At 43.5% G+C, this 16971-nt stretch overlaps 1 protein-coding gene across 5 annotated transcripts in view; it reads left to right on the forward strand.

The window, feature by feature from the left end:
• Positions 1 to 16971, forward strand: part of LOC126982950 (phenoloxidase-activating factor 1-like) — a 41807-nt gene that overhangs the window by 14311 nt on the left and 10525 nt on the right. Inside the window, exons 2-7 of one of the 5 annotated variants that reach the window (XM_050835285.1) lie at positions 9189 to 9992; positions 10878 to 10960; positions 14754 to 14878; positions 15433 to 15564; positions 15758 to 15824; positions 16065 to 16158. In XM_050835285.1, coding sequence (XP_050691242.1) covers positions 9988 to 9992; positions 10878 to 10960; positions 14754 to 14878; positions 15433 to 15564; positions 15758 to 15824; positions 16065 to 16158 — 506 coding nt within the window. In that variant the 5' untranslated portion in view covers positions 9189 to 9987. Of the gene's footprint in view, positions 1 to 1410; positions 2633 to 5928; positions 6086 to 9188; positions 9993 to 10877; positions 10961 to 14753; positions 14879 to 15432; positions 15565 to 15757; positions 15825 to 16064; positions 16159 to 16971 lie in introns of those variants that run through there. The other 4 variants (XM_050835289.1, XM_050835288.1, XR_007735443.1 and 1 more) reach the window with 4 other exon arrangements.

A 16971-nucleotide genomic window follows, 5' to 3' on the forward strand; every position in this document is an offset into this window, starting at 1 on the left:
CCAAAACACGCGGGGACAGTTTACAGGTTCAATTACATTAGGATTACACAGCACAGTAGCATAATAATAAGACTTCGCACGGCGGGTGACAGCACACAACGGAGGGCAACAGCGGGCACAGCACGGGAGGGGCGAACTTCCATGCCTCCATGCCTGGGGGCCAAGGCGTCTCCTCGTAGCTTGAAATCGAGCTAGCTGCCCCTGCTATCCTAACTGGCTGCAACAAGAAAACTCTCATTCACCTACGAACACACTACCACCTCAAGCCCCGTGCACTATATATCTAGGTTCTCTCTCTCTCTCTCTCTCTGTTGTAACCCGCAATCCCGGGTCACACAGGGGCGACGACACACTGTTTGTATTAGTGACACTTGACTTAAAATTCTAGTACTTTAGGAGTATTTAAAGGAGTTCGTAAATGGGGTGATGAAACGGTGTCGCCTTTCTTATATGTATTTTATTCTACCTTAATACTACTTAATATTACAGAGGGTAAAAATATTGTTTAAACCAGCGACTGGCTTACTAGACTCAATGAGTCTTCAGGTTTTCTTTCACTATTGGTTACTGACGTTAACACTGGTATAATATTGAGTAAAAACTCACACAATAAAGTATCATAGAAATATAATCCTAAGTAAAACTAAGATAATAGAACACAATAGATATGTTAGATACGCTTTCCTCTATGGTAATTCTTCACTCCATACTCACAGTAGCAACGATGAATGTTCTACCCATGTTGTCTAGGGAAGGACAACTGAGTGTCCAGCAACGAACAGAGTGCTGGTTAATCTGAGGTCAAGCCTGGAGAAATGCTTCTATATAGGCAGACATCGCGAGGGTAATACGTCAGGCGTGAGTCATACATCAAACTCACACCGAGCTCATACAATAATCTACCTAACCGACATGCTTAATTCACGCGGTGACGCAGCTTTGTTTTCATAACATTTTGTTCCGCGGTTGATCGTGTTTTGGCCGCGGTTGATTGTGTTTGGCTTAGAGAGATAAGCGGGTGCGTTAATGGGCAATTACAATTGTGTATAGGTTGGTAAATGAACAGTGCGTGTGGGGACAATCATGTGTTGGAGTCCGTGTTGTGTTTTAGCGGTCGATACCGCTGTTGTCATCGGAAAATATTGCCGGTGAAGATGATGATGACACGAGTGGTGTCGCAGCCCTCGGGGCACCACATCTCTCTTATTTAAACATCAAGATACAATGGTATACATATGACAAAAGGGGCGGGGAAATTGTCTCCATGCTAAAGACGACCTCTGTCTTGAGGTCGCCTATCCTAAAGCATTGTCACTAGTGTTGTGTTGTGCTTGTGCTCAGGCGGATTCATTGGTTTTCTCTGATGGAGTGGTTAGTTTTAGTCATTCTATTGCTTCATGGTCATTGCAGCTGTGCTTTGGAGGGACTGAAGGCCAAGACTCCTGCGGGGGTGACTCTGGGGGACCCTTGGTAATGTCTGAGTTCAGTGCTCCGCCTTACACGCAAATCGGGGTCGTGTCCTTCGGCCCCACTAGCTGCGGGCAGAAGGACGTGCCCGGAGTGTACGCGTCTGTGCCCAGTTACAGGGACTGGATTGACGAGAACATGAGGCCATAACGTGGGAGGAAGGTAACGCAGCGTGTAGTGCTGACCGTAGCTGAGTCCGTAGTGTAGTCTAGAGAGGTTCCCGGAGTGATTGTCGTAACTTTTAGTGTAGGAATAAATGAGACCATTTTTAGGAGGTAAAGGGACAGCATCAGTTGTATATTCCTTTCAATGTGTGTGTGTGTGTGTGTGTGTGTGTGTGTGTGTGTGTGTGTGTGTGTGTGTGTGTGTGTGTGTGTGTGTGTGTGACATTGTCCATTGCATCTTTGTGAGTCCAGAATATCGCGTGGCTTTGTACAAGTAAAGGAAGAAGAATTTTAACAAGGTTAGCCGGAAAAGGTAAAGAAGGTTACACCTACTAATGGACTACCCAGCTGTGGAGGTGTTAGAAGGTGCTGCTTGATGGGCGAGGTGAGGTTAGGTGCTCTCAGGATCACCCAGGGTCAACCTTTTTATTGATCCTGGCTGCTCTGAAGCACTGCTGTCACCTGTAGCTGCGAGTGACGTATGCATGGACTTCAGAGGGTAATAAACCTGCTACGGTTGACAGCGTGTGTGTTGTAATGCCTCATTTGATGTATGGCTCTGTGTGTGGATGTTAGGCATCTCAGTCTGCAGGCCATCTTTGTAAGTGGATGTAGTTCTGTCATGCTGTAATTACAGTGTGTAGTGTGTGTTGAGTGAGGCACAGCAGCAAGCACGTACAGCCGGGAGCAGCGATGGCTGTGGAAGGCTGTGCCGCCACTCAGCTCAGGCAGGTCCTGTGCCAGGACGCAGGGACTTACAATGTGCTATTTACTTATGCTGGAGTTTGATGTTATGACACATACCTTATTTTTTTTTATCAATGTGCTAATTTATATATTACTGTTTTTATTTCACCCTTCAGGACACTTCTGCTCATTACTGATATATGTATTTGTGGAAACATTCATTGTTAGGCTTAAATAAAAATTCCTACTCTTTGCATGACATACCAGCACTTATCAACATTGATTATTAAAAATAAAACGAGGATCACGATGAATTTTGTTTTACATGAAAACTCATATACACAGTGGGCCTCCCATACTGCCTTTTTTTTTCGAGGTTTCACATTTTGTGACATTCGAAACTTTCCAAAGCTCCATAATTAGCTTGCTTGGCTCATGCTGACCCCTGGATCTCCACTTGATCCTCTTTTAGAGTTTCCCAATAGTCCGGGTTGATAAGTGGTCTTTAGGACGGCATGTAGGTAGCTTTGAGCCATTCAACGAAGACTGAAAATTGTCAGCTTGAAGCTGCGTTCGGGACTTGAGCCCGGGTCCTCCGGGGCACTGCGCCGACGTGCTGACCACAGCTAAACTACGAAGTCTGTAATGGAGGCAGCACTAGCAGCAGGGGAAAGTCACCAGAGAACAGCAGCACCAAACTAACAAAGAAAACAAAAGATATCTAAAAGAAATGGAGATATATGACAGAAACAACGAGAAGGGATAAAGATGAATAGCGGTGGCAGACCTGCGAAAAAAAATTACCAACAACAGAGAAATGTTAGTAATATCTGTAAACTGAAGACGGACATGACCGAAGCGGCTGATGCATGAACCCAACCAAGAAAAGGCTGGGCTTTGGCAGAGACGAGTTGTTTGTTTTAAAAGATGCAAACGTCCGTGTGGCTTATGAAACAGAAGAGAGTATGTCCATGTCCACCCTGCACACCCAGGCTTTCTCTAAAAGATCCTTGACACATTACAGGCTTGTCCATCTGATACCTTCTTGCCAGATACTCACCCGTTGCAGGAATTCTGTTACACTGTGTACACTCTCCTCTAACAACCTACTCCATCATTTACTTTTTATCTCCTGTATCACTACGGAAGAGGCGACTACGTATCCTCTCTCTCTCTCTCTCTCTCTCTCTCTCTCTCTCTCTCTCTCTCTCTCTCTCTCTCTCTCTCTCTCTGCCATGGTTAGGACACTAGTAACATGTGATTTATCGTCTCATGTAACATGTAATCTATCACTGACACATACGACATACCTATCGTTTCATCCACATCCCACTAAGACACACGGCATGCCTTGCTCCCTTCCACTGGCCGTACCAAACCTACTGTTCAGTTCCGGGTCCTCACCTTGAACAACAAAACACTTCCCGGACAACCATCGTAAAAACCTTCACACTTTGGTTTGGCACTCCACTTAGACCTCTCGAAACGCTTCATCCACAGCCCCTGACTCTATTCTCCCTTGACCCTCCTCTAAGCTCGATCGTCCATCAGCTCCGAAGATGTGAAGCCTTTCAGCCCCCATTAAAAATTTACTCTCCCAGTGTAAACTTGATTATATTGTTCCTCTTCCCCAACTTGTCCATTCATATTCCCTACGAGGCCATGTGTACTTTTATCATTTACCTTTCCCAGCCTTACATCACACCTTAGCACTGCCTTTCCTAGTCTTCTGTCAAAGGTACTCTGTCCTGCCTCCATAGCTGCATCAGTATATACTTGGTAACTTCTGAGAAAGACGCCGCGTCGCACCTCACATGTCCGTGTGACATTCAAGGTAGTAAGTGAGCACACTATATAGTTTGCTTCTTTCCTCCTCCGTGCTCGTGATGTAGGAGGTGAAGCCCCGGGCGTTTCTCTGTTATGCCTGGTCGTAATTTCTGCCTCGTGCGGTGCATAGTCGGCCGAAACAACATACGGCCTAAATTGTTTACTGCCGAAATTACCAAACTTTATCAAGAAGTTTTGCTCATCATGTCTGAAACATCCAAGGGACGTCAGTGTCAGCCTTGATAAGGTTATTATAACAGATGACTTTCTTTTAGATGACTTTTTTTTGTTAATGATGCCCGCCACTTGATCTTTTCAAGCTACAGACAGCAAGATATGCTGAAGGAAGCCAAAAACTTGGTATAGCGATTGAACTTTCCGTTTTGTAAAGGCTCCCTTAATTCAGCTCTATTCAAATTATGCGTTTGTAAGGAAAGGAGCAAGTGAAACAATGAAGTCCCACTTGTTTTTGTTTTAATGAGTAGAAAGCGTAAGAGACTATAGTAAAACTCACCTTGCTCTGTGAGGAACAAACGGGAGTACAGCGTTGCCACGTTTTTAACCACACGTTGGTTGACCCCCCACCCCCCACCCCCCCCCCCACACACACAGACACACACTCTCTCTCTCTCTCTTCTTACTTATGTCAGCTTATTTTAACGCACATTCCTTCACGATATAATTTAAATATAAGTGTGAAACTACTTACACATCCCAAAACGAAAGGAAAACTCAATAATAAGTATAGCATTTTTTTAGCAACACTGTAAAATATGCATGCCACGTTTCTTTATATGCTTATAAATATCTTATCCATAATAAGTTAACTGTTCTTTCATACGTTATAATACTAAGGTTAAATGTGTATGCATATTTGCTGATCATATTTGCCATGGTTTTACTTATATTAAAACATTGCTACATCGCGGGCCAGGATCGAGACGCGCGGCAAGGTTGTACTTTAGTGGATGATTTTGAGGTTAGTTTCTGGGGAGCAATAAAAAAAAAATATTTTCCGACATCACCATAAAAGATAAAGATAAATTCCCTTGGGCTTCGAGTGCTGTATATGACACTTGGGGACTTATCATTCACATATTAAGGAGGTATTTATACTTTTTTACACTCCTGTGGAGCACATCAAACATTCATTTGAGAAGCCTTCACTAACACAAGAGCAACTAAGTGAAGCATCAAAGTGTACAGAAGTACCAAGGACGACCTAAAAAGCAATGCAAAGCGGAACAGATCACAAGAAGAAGAGTGAATGTTGATATCCTATAAAAAAATATAGTTATATACGTACATACGTTATCATTTCCTTTTATAATAATATAAATAAACTTGGGTGGGACAGATCCCGACAAGCAGTCGACAAAAGACGCGGTACCGTGTCGAAATTCATGTATGTAATCAGGATGGGATGTCTCACGATATGGGATGACAGACGACACCACACCGGTGGTCTTCAGGGGATCGCGAGCTGTATGTTTGCATGTATCGCTTGTAAAAAATAAAAATAAAAAATAAATAAATCTATTGCTTATTGGGCCGCAAATCTCCGCATCCTGCAAACTTTTCCTATTTCTCTCTCTCTCTCTCTCTCTCGTCCTGTACCTGGCACAGTGAATAAGGAATCGTGTTGCGTAACAAAAACCTCGACTCCATTATATAAGTGGATCTTCTATTGCTAGAAGAGAGTAGGTACTAAGGGCGCAACATAAACATCTAATCATTTTATCCTTCCCTTGTCTTGAAGAACAGGCTACTGCTTCCTCGCCTTTGATGACATCCAAACGTCCATCCTGTAAAGTGGCAGAACCTGGAAACTACCTTGTTGCCGGACGCAAGATTAACACAGGCTGCGGAGGTCACTAGTAGTATGCCGCAGCTTGTCCGTGGGCACCAGCCAGCGACGACGTGTGTGAGCTATAAGAGAGGTACGTAACGCATCTGGTGACACGACAAACGTTGCCTGTAGAAGCTGCCTGGAGCCGCGGCCTCATTGGTGGCTCGTTTAGGGCCTTAGGGAGTAGGGAAAAGCATTTTGCGAGTCCACGTGCGTGTTTGTGGGATTATCATTTTAAGGTGCGACCTGTCCAAAGCCCAACAATGTGAAGGTCAACTGCTCAACCTGATGCTGGGAGAGGCACGACGTGGCCAGCTTCTCTGCCTGCCACCCAGCCACCAGTGTGAGAGGCGTCCCCTCCAAGGCTGATGTGCCAATTGCACGTCAAACAGTGGGCGAGATAAGTGATAGATAGATAGATAGATAGGTATATATATATATATATATATATATATATATATATATATATATATATATATATATAGAGAGAGAGAGAGAGAGAGAGAGAGAGATTTACATAGATTTACATAGAAAATCAGACCACACAGACCCCATGGTCCAGACTAGGTGATCTGTCCTTAAACCTAAGTGATTTTACATTAATCAGAAGGCTCCTAAACGTTGCATTTCTACTCTAGTTGATATTAAGTTGAAGGAAGTGACGGTCGAGCTTATTTTTGAAGGAGTCAATCGTGTTACACTGGACCACTGATGGTGGAGGCTTATTCCATTCTCGCACTACAACGTTGGTGAAGAAAAATTTGGTGCAGTCTGAATTTACTTGTCTACATCTGAGTTTTACGCCATTGTTCCTCGTTCGCAAAGTGTCATCGATCATAAACAATGTTGATCTGTCTACATTCGTGAAACCATTAAGTATTTTAAAACATTCGATCAGTTTTCCTCGGAGGCGATGTTTCTCAAGAGAGAACATGTTAAGGGTAGAAAACCTTTCTTTGTAGGATTTGTTGCGCAAGGAAGGAATCATTTTCGTTGCCCGACGCTGAAAACCTTCTAATTTAGCAATATCCTTTGCATGGTGGGGAGACCAAAACTGTACCGCATATTCCAAATGGGGTCTGACTAAACTATTGTAGAGCGGGAGTATTACATCTTTATTCTTGAATAAAAAGTTTCTTTTAATGAAGCCCAACATTCTGTTCTCTTTACTTCCTGCATCGATGCATTGTTGTGAGAATTTGAGGTTTGACGCGATTTTGATCCCTAAGTCCTTGACGCATTGAACGCTTTTGAGTTTAACGCCGTGCATTTCGTAATCGAACTTCTTATTCCTCGTTCCAACTTGAAGGACCTGGCACTTGCTTACGTTAAAGGGCATCTCCCATCTATCCGACCAAGCTGAAATTTTGTGCAAATCCTCTTGGAGGCTTTGCCTGTCTTCGTCAGTGAGAACCGAGTTACCAATCGTTGTGTCGTCTGCAAATTTACTAATGCGATTATTGAGTCCAACATCCACGTCGTTGATGTAAATAATGAAGAGCACTGGGCCAAGAACCGAGCCCTGAGGGACGCCACTAGTGACCGGCGCCCACTCTGAGTTAAATCCGTCAATCACTACTCTTTGTTGTCTGTTGCTCAACCAATTCGCGATCCATTGGTGTACTTGACCGTCAATACCTATTTGCTTTAATTTGTAAAGTAATTTATGATGTGGGACTTTATCAAACGCTTTCTGGAAATCAAGATAGACTACGTCCAGTGATTTGGTTACGTCATAAACAGTGAAGAGGTCGTTATAAAAGGTTAATAGGTTTGATAGGCAGGATCTTTTGTTTCGGAAGCCATGTTGTGAGTCTCCAATTAATGAGTGGCTTTCAAGGTAACTCACAATTTTGAGAGGCGGGGGAGGGAGGGATACGTAGGAAAGCCTCGGGTGCTCCCTATTAGCCAGTCTTACCTTGACTGGCTGTGCCGGTGTGCGGGGATGCGGCCGACGGGTCTCTCGCTCTGCCTGTCTTTTGTCTGTATTTGTTTCGCCTGTAATTCTGTCTACTCTCTCTCTCTCTCTCTCTCTCTCTCTCTCTCTCTCTGTGTGTGTGTGTGTGTGTGTGTGTGTGTGTGTGTTTATGCCGTTGTTTCAGAAACTGTTTTATCATAATTTACTACAGTAAATGTTTTCATGTCGTTATTATTATTATCATTGTTATTATTATTATTATTATTATTATTATTATTATTATTATTATTATTATTATTATTATTATTATTATTATTATGATTATGATTATGATTATGATTACTATTATTATTATTATTATTATTATTATTATTATTATTATTATTATTATTATTATTATTATTATTACCTCCGCCAACGAAATTGGAGGAGGTTATATTTTCGGTCCAATCAGTATGTTTATTTATTTGTTTGTTTGTTCGTTAACAGTCTCCTGTGCACAATTTTGCGGATGTCTCAACCAATTTTTCAGGGAAGCTTCGTGTCCATCCAGAATAGAACCCATTGAATTTTGATGTCAAAGGTCAAAGGTCAAGGACAAAGTCGCACAATACATCAGATTGGCCATAACTCCGGTTCTCGTCATCGTAGAGACTTGAGACTTGGTTCATATTTTAGCTCATGAAAAGACGCACATTGCACCTTTGACCTTGACCTCGAAAAGTTCGCCCAAGGTCAATGTTTCCAAAAAATAGAATTTCATCAAATTTCGAAGCAAATGCTTCTATATGATGCACCTTGCAAGTCGTTGACCTTGACCTTTGACCTTGACCTCGAAAAGTTCACCCAACGTGAAAGTTTAAAAAATGATGCATAGGATCACAGCTGATGCCCATAACAATTTTCAGGACGATCTTAGGCGGAGGTGTGCACTCTCCGAGTGCTAGCAGTCTAGTTATTATTATTGTTATTATTATTATTATTATTATTATTATTATTATTATTATTATTATTATTATTATTATCATTATTATTATTATTATCATTATTATTATTAATAGTAGCGGTAGTAGTAGCAGTAGTAGTAGTAGTAGTAGTAGTAGTAGTAGTAGTAGTAGTAGTAGTAGTAGTAGTAGTTCCAGTAGTAGCAGTAGCAGCAGTAGTAGTAGTAGTAGTCGTAATAGTAGTTCCAGTAATAGTAGTAGTAGTAGTAGTAGAAGCTGGCAGATAAGGAGAACCAAAACTCCATCAGCCTTACCAGGTCACTCATCAACAGGATCATCGCTCAGGAGGCAGAGGGCGAGATAGACCAAACAGAAATAAGAGATATTAAAAGAAAAATCTCAGAAGAAAGGCAACAGGCCCAAAAAGACGAGCTGGACCGTCTTACACACCACCTGTCCACAGAAATGGGTAGAAAAATACACACAGCACAGGAGGCAGGCGCCTCTAACTGGCTAACGTCATTACCAATCAGAGCAAAGGGCTTCAGCCTCAACAAACAAGAATTTGTCGACGCCATTGCTCTGAGATATGGCTGGCCGATTGAGGGACTGCCTGATCTCTGTGTATGTGGATCACCAAATGATGTCACCCACACCATGACATGTAAAAAAGGAGGCTTCGTCTGTATTCGACACGATGAAGTGAGGGATCTGACAGCCAGCATGCTCGGGGAGGTATGCCAAGACGTTACTACCGAGCCGGCACTGCTTCCCCTGGACGGCGAACACCTTCGGTACAGGACAGCCAATACCTCACAGGAGGCACGGGTTGATGTAACTGCCCGCGGATTCTGGGTGCGCGGACAGCGGGCGTTCATGGACATCCGCATATTCGACCCGATGGCTGCCTGTCACCGTGAGCTGCCCCTGCAAGCCGCCCACCACAGGAACGAGCAGGAGAAGACAAGGGCATACGGTGAAAGAATCCAACATGTGGATCAGGGCAGCTTCATCCCCCTCGTCTTCACCACATCCGGCGGGATGGGTCCCAGGGCCCAATGCTTCTAAGCACGCCTCGCGGAACTAATCTCAGAAAAGAAGCATCAGCCAAGGAGCCACGTTGTCGCCTGGATGAGGTGTAGTAGTAGTAGTAGTAGTAGTAGTAGTAGTAGTAGTAGTAGTAGTAGTAGTAGTAGTAGTAGTAGTAGTAGTAGTAGTAGTAGTAGTAGTAGTAGTAGTAGTTCCAGTAGTAGCAGTAGAAGAAGTAGTAGTATTACTAGAGTAGTAGTAGTAGTAGTAGTAGTAGTAGTAGTAGTAGTAGTAGTAGTAGTAGTAGTAGTAGTAGTAGTGGTAGTAGTAGTAGTAGTAGTAGTAGTAATTCCAGTAGTAGTAGTAGTAGTAGTAGTAGAAGTAGTATAGTAGTAGTAGTAGTAAGGCCCAATGCTTCTAAGCACGCCTCGCGGAACTAATCTCAGAAAAGATGCATCAGCCAAGGAGCCACGTTGTCGCCTGGATGGGGTGTCGCCTCTCGTTCTCCCTGCTCAGGTCGGCCATCCTATGTCTCAGTCACCAGACACTCTGGCCCAAAAGCCACCAACATCTCCAATATGGACTATGAAGCCACAGTGGTGGAGAGTGACATTAGGGTGGGTCGGAAGTGACTTGAGTAGGGAAGGAAAGGGGGATCTGGACGTAATAGATGATAGGTGATTTAGTGCTAGGTAGTATTAGTGATATGGTTGGATGCCACAGTCATTAACGAACAGAGTTGGGGCTAATGACCTCCAATCTATGGAACCCTCCATGATTATGTGTCGAGAAAATAAACATGGGTGGAGGTATCATTTATATTGTAGTAGCGTAGTAGTAGTAGAAGTAGTAGTAGTAGTAGTAGTAGTAGTTCCAGTAGTAGAAGTAGTAGTAGTAGTAATAGTAGTAGTGGTAGTAGTAGTAGCTCCAGTAGTAGTAGTAGTAGTTCCTTGCTCTGGTCCCGTCCTCATCAGTGTGTCCTGCCTCCACAGCCTGGCCCCGGCGCGCTGTAGCAACAAGATGTGGTCACGGGTTTTCCTGCTGGCGCTGATCCTGCAGGCGGCGGTTGCTCTCAGTAAGTGCCCCGAGGACTTCTCGACGTTACCTATCCTATTGTTGTTGTTGTTGTTATTATCATCATCATCATCATTTACCTACTCACTATATAATTTGTTTTCGTTACTTGATACTGGCTGGCGATGGCGAGTCCAGCGCGAATTAGATCATTACACACAATGCCGGATTTATGTATAAGCAGACTAAGCACCTGCTTAGGGCACCAAGGCTCTGGGGGCACCAGGCTGTCTGGGCAAAAAATAATGGTGATTAAAAATATTATTTAAAAAAATGTAAAACCTGGTTTGCCAACTGTTCGCCAGAGTGATTCTCTAACACAAGAAATGATAAACATGTTTTAACTGGTTTTTGCATCAAGTGGTGAGACATAACAGTGATTAAAAATAAGGTGATAATGACAGAGGGTACCTGCCCAGGAGCTTCCACAAGTTAGGGGCCTCCATAATTTAGAAGCACCAAAATAAGTGAGAATTTTGTATATGAACTCAAGCGTTGACTTGAACGTAAGTTACATCAGGAGAAAGAGAGAGAGAGAGAGAGAGCAGGTTGCAACACTCGATCGTTTCATTGTGCTTGTTTTACGAGATCATTTGTGATACATTTACGGTGGGACCCGACGGAAAAATCGCCCAGGTTTTTTCCACCCCACCCGGTAATTGAACCCGGGCCCTCTCGGTTGTGAGCCTAGCGTGCTACCCACTACACCATGGGGGATCCCAAAAGAAACCCCTCAATCTAGCATGCTTTTTTTTACAAATGCTGCATATCAATTCAGTTTTCATTAAATTATGTAAAATATTGTGCACTTTCATTTCATTATACCACTCGGTCATCATGGTAAGCGAAAAGTGAGTTAGCATAATTTTAGCGTAATTATATATTCCATTTAGCATATTTTTTGTAATGTTAGCATAATTTCGAAGCAAGTCTAGCATATTTTCGTCAAAACGATTTGGCAACACTGTCCTTGGTGATTGTTTACCCACGCAGAGCCCCCACCCAGTGACCACTAAGCTCTTGATGCAGGTAAAAGATTGTTTTTCTTACCTTCCTTTGTATTGTTTCCATTGTTTATCGTAATCTGTCACTCTATTAATATGTCAAGAACCGGTAGGGTGTATCAATATGGTGCAACAGTGATGCATTAGGAAGATATTTCCGTAAGAGTATAGTTTATTCAAGCGAAATCTCAGTCAAACATGCGTGTTCGGTTGTATATATATTCCTCGTGTCCAGTTATTATGAGGTTAATTGTAAATTTTAGCACGTCTTCTCCGACATAAAATAGTTGTAAATTTGAATGTGCTTTTACATCTCCCATAGAATGTCATACAAGTGGGAAAATTACAGGTTTATGTGACTATTTCTCGATGGCGGGCAGATGGCTGGCGGATATATTTTTATTTCTAGATATTGTTTCTTAATTTTTCATGGTCTTTTTCTATTAATTATTGTACATTTAAAGTAAATTTCGGTCAAACTATACAATATATATTAGCGGATAAATTACAGTATTGTAGGTGTTCAATGTATGTTATACCTTGGTAACGTTTTCACAAATGTTTCTTATGAATTATATTTTCATTAGTTGATCTTGCTGCCCACTATTATATTTCGTGTCAATAAAAGCATTTTCCAATGCACCAATGGTATTTATTTATTTATTATTTATTTCTGATGTGTAATAAAACATATTATGTGTTATCCTTGTGGTATGGGGCACCATGTTACCGGGTGTGCTTAGGGCACCAGGATACCTAAATCCGGCCCTGCTGACTTACACACATCACGTGTTGTTTTATATGAGCATCACTCTCCGGGTTCCTTGCGACTCACACTCTCTCTCTCTCTCTCTCTCTCTCTCTCTCTCTCACACACACACACACACACACACACACACACACACACACACTGTTCCGTGGGGCAGTGGGCAATGTTCTTGACCTGTCTGTGATGTAGCGGCTCCTTAACGGACCCGGGTTGGTTCCCGGTCCAGGACTGTCGGTGCACATTTCACCTAACTCTCCATCCTCCTTTTCAGACTGGTCCTTAATTAAATGGGTATCTAGGGAAGGTGACCTGTGGTAACTGAGTAGTCACATTTGTTGTGTGTCCCCGGGTAATGAGTATAAGCACACATTGGTGAACATACATACTCTGAACTCCTTCGGTCTCTCAGCACAGTCTTGCCTTTGTCACTCAGCACACAGTCTTGTCTGTCACTCAGCACACAGTCTTGTCTCTGTCACTCAGCACACAGTCTTGGCTCTGTCACTCAGCACACAGTCTTGGCTCTGTCACTCAGCACACAGTCTTGGCTCTGTCACTCAGCACACAGTCTTGTCTGTCACTCAGCACACAGTCTTGTCTCTGTCACTCAGCACACAGTCTTGCCTCTGTCACTCAGCACAGTCTTGTCTCTGTCACTCAGCACACAGTCTTGCCTCTGTCACTCAGCACAGTCTTGTCTCTGTCACTCAGCACACAGTCTTGCCTTTGTCACTCAGCACACAGTCTTGTCTGTCACTCAGCACACAGTCTTGGCTCTGTCACTCAGCACAGTCTTGTCTCTGTCACTCAGCACACAGTCTTGCCTTTGTCACTCAGCACACAGTCTTGCCTTTGTCACTCAGCACACAGTCTTGGCTCTGTCACTCAGCACACAGTCTTGCCTCTGTCACTCAGCACAGTCTTGTCTCTGTCACTCAGCACACAGTCTTGCCTCTGTCACTCAGCACACAGTCTTGTCTGTCACTCAGCACACAGTCTTGGCTCTGTCACTCAGCACACAGTCTTGTCTGTCACTCAGCACACAGTCTTGTCTCTGTCACTCAGCACACAATCTTGCCTCTGTCACTCAGCACACAGTCTTGTCTGTCACTCAGCACACAGTCTTGCCTTTGTCACTCAGCACACAGTCTTGTCTGTCACTCAGCACACAGTCTTGCCTTTGTCACTCAGCACACAGTCTTGTCTGTCACTCAGCACACAGTCTTGCCTTTGTCACTCAGCACACAGTCTTGTCTGTCACTCAGCACACAGTCTTGCCTCTGTCACTCAGCACACAGTCTTGCCTCTGTCACTCAGCACACAGTCTTGTCTGTCACTCAGCACACAGTCTTGCCTCTGTCACTCAGCACACAGTCTTGCCTTTGTCACTCAGCACACAGTCTTGTCTGTCACTCAGCACACAGTCTTGCCTCTGTCACTCAGCACACAGTCTTGTCTGTCACTCAGCACACAGTCTTGTCTGTCACTCAGCACACAGTCTTGTCTGTCACTCAGCACACAGTCTTGTCTGTCACTCAGCACACAGTCTTGTCTGTCACTCAGCACACAGTCTTGGCTCTGTCACTCAGCACACAGTCTTGTCTGTCACTCAGCACACAGTCTTGCCTCTGTCACTCAGCACACAGTCTTGTCTCTGTCACTCAGCACACAGTCTTGTCTCTGTCACTCAGCACACAATCTTGCCTCTGTCACTCAGCACACAGTCTTGTCTCTGTCACTCAGCACACAATCTTGCCTCTGTCACTCAGCACACAGTCTTGTCTCTGTCACTCAGCACACAATCTTGCCTCTGTCACTCAGCACACAGTCTTGTCTCTGTCACTCAGCACACAATCTTGCCTCTGTCACTCAGCACACAGTCTTGTCTCTGTCACTCAGCACACAGTCTTGTCTCTGTCACTCAGCACACAGTCTTGCCTCTGTCACTCAGCACACAGTCTTGTCTCTGTCACTCAGCACACAGTCTTGTCTCTGTCACTCAGCACACAATCTTGCTTCAGAAAAGGACTGCCCGCAGCCATGCATCCCGATCGACAATTGTCCGGATTTGATCAAGTTAATTCGGACGAACATCAGAGCTGTGCAGGCGGAAACGTGTGACTTCCTGGACGATGATACGGCGCTGGTCAGTACACTTATCCGCAAGGATTCGTGAGTATAAGGATGGTATTCTTAGACGCTTCCGCTTCTCACATTAATGATGTCTAAAGGCCAAGAAGATCAGTCGGTTTCTCATGAGTGTCATTTTAGGTTCATGGTTACAGAAGAAGGGTCAAACTACCACCAGAGGCATAAAAGTACCCCTGGAAATGCCCACAGCTTCTACGAAAGCCTTGTCAAATATGTGATTGGGCGCCGAAATGTTTAAAAATATAACCCTAAACCACTAGACTCCTTGACTATCCCCAAACATCGGACACCATAATATAATGTTTAAAAAAAGAATGAGCCAAACTTTGTAGAGTAAATCAATGCCGCTAGCTGCCGGTAAATGCGTCTTATTAATTCACATTTAAGTAGGATTACGTTCTTATCTATTCGTGTGTGTGTGTGTGTGTGTGTGTGTGTGTGTGTGTGTGAGAGAGAGAGAGAGAGACCACCATCAGTATCGTCCTTTCCATCGTGTAGCAATCATCTCCACAGTACATCCTTCCTCTCAACCAACGTTTCCTCCCCAAGGTTTGCTGCCCTGCTTCAACTCGCGAGCCTTCGGTATCGAGCTCCTCCACCACCAGCAAGCCTCCCGTCTCCAACCCGCTGCTGCCGAAGAGCTGTGGCCCCTTCTCCCTGATTCAGATTCTAATTGAGATAAGGGAGGTTATAATGAAGGGGGGTAAAAGGGGAAGATGCAAATATGGAAATACATAAAGAAGTATGAGAATAATTAGAGTTGGCGGGCGTGACTGCTTGCTCTTTTTAAGTTGGTTTGGAGAGTTCAAAGAAATTATTTGTGATACATTGCAAAGTAATATTGTTTTATTTATTTATTTATTCATTTTAATACAGGATCCACGGGGGCAACGAGACGCGTATCGGCACCTACCCGTGGATGGCGGCCCTCGGCTTCAAGAGTAAGTGACGCTGATGTTAGTCACTGTGTTGAAGGGGGTTGTTACGGTTAGGTACTACTACTACTACTACTACTACTACTTGACTACTACTAGACTACTACTACTTTACTACTACTACTACTACTGGTATTACTACTACAGGGTATTTGAGGCCCCTACCGAGAAAGAAGCCACAAGTGGTTTCATACATCGCTGCACTGTATCTTTTACTGATCCTCTTGTTTCCTTCTCTCCCCTTAGACACCCTCACCAAAAAACCTGATTTCCTGTGCGGGGGTTCCGTGATCAACGAGCGGTACATCCTCACCGCGGCCCACTGCTTAAAACGAGAACTGTAAGTATACTGTCGTGAACTTGTGTCTCGCAAGCCTTCACGCCCTTCCCTCGCCCATCACAGGCTAGGCTACAGGGCATGTCAAGGTTGATCGATTGACTATTCGTTTGCCTCTTCACGTGCGTCTCCGTGCTACGGTGATGCTTTACCTACCCTATAGCAATTATTCTTGTTAACAGAGTAGTCTTTTCATGTTGTGGCATATATGATCCTAATACACAGTTATTTATTGCTCACCGTTTCCTCCAGCGAAATATTTGCTATATCTTTTTTTTTTTTTTACTTGCTCAAATGTTGTATTCTGGAATCCCGCAATACAAAAGAACCCAGTTCACTAGGTCTATACGTATAGTATTTCCACCTCCTAGACCAGCGGCCGGCAACCTGCGGCCTTCTTAAGAGACTTGTGCGGCTCCTGCCACCTACTTTTAACTGTCCAAATTCTCGTAGAAATATGAAAGAATACTCGCAGAGATTGAGCAGCTCTCCAAAGAAACTCAGGAGCAAACGTTACAATAAAGTTTAAACCCATCATGGTGACCAGATATATCAAGTACAGTTAGTATGATGTTTAAGAGTATGTAATATTTATAAAGGATTGACAATAGTTTGCTGACATCATAATAAGATCGAGGAGTGGCTTCATAAATACAAAAAAAAAATTATGACAGATGCAATCATAATTATTATTATTATTATTATTATTATTATTATTATTATCATTATAATGTATTTGATTATCTTGTCTGTGGGTACAATATCTATCTCGCATATGGAGGAGGAAAATTTTAATGTTTCGTAATTTCCATTCAT

This window comes from Eriocheir sinensis, chromosome 52 (assembly GCF_024679095.1).
Source record: "Eriocheir sinensis breed Jianghai 21 chromosome 52, ASM2467909v1, whole genome shotgun sequence".
NCBI lineage: Eukaryota > Metazoa > Arthropoda > Malacostraca > Decapoda > Varunidae > Eriocheir > Eriocheir sinensis.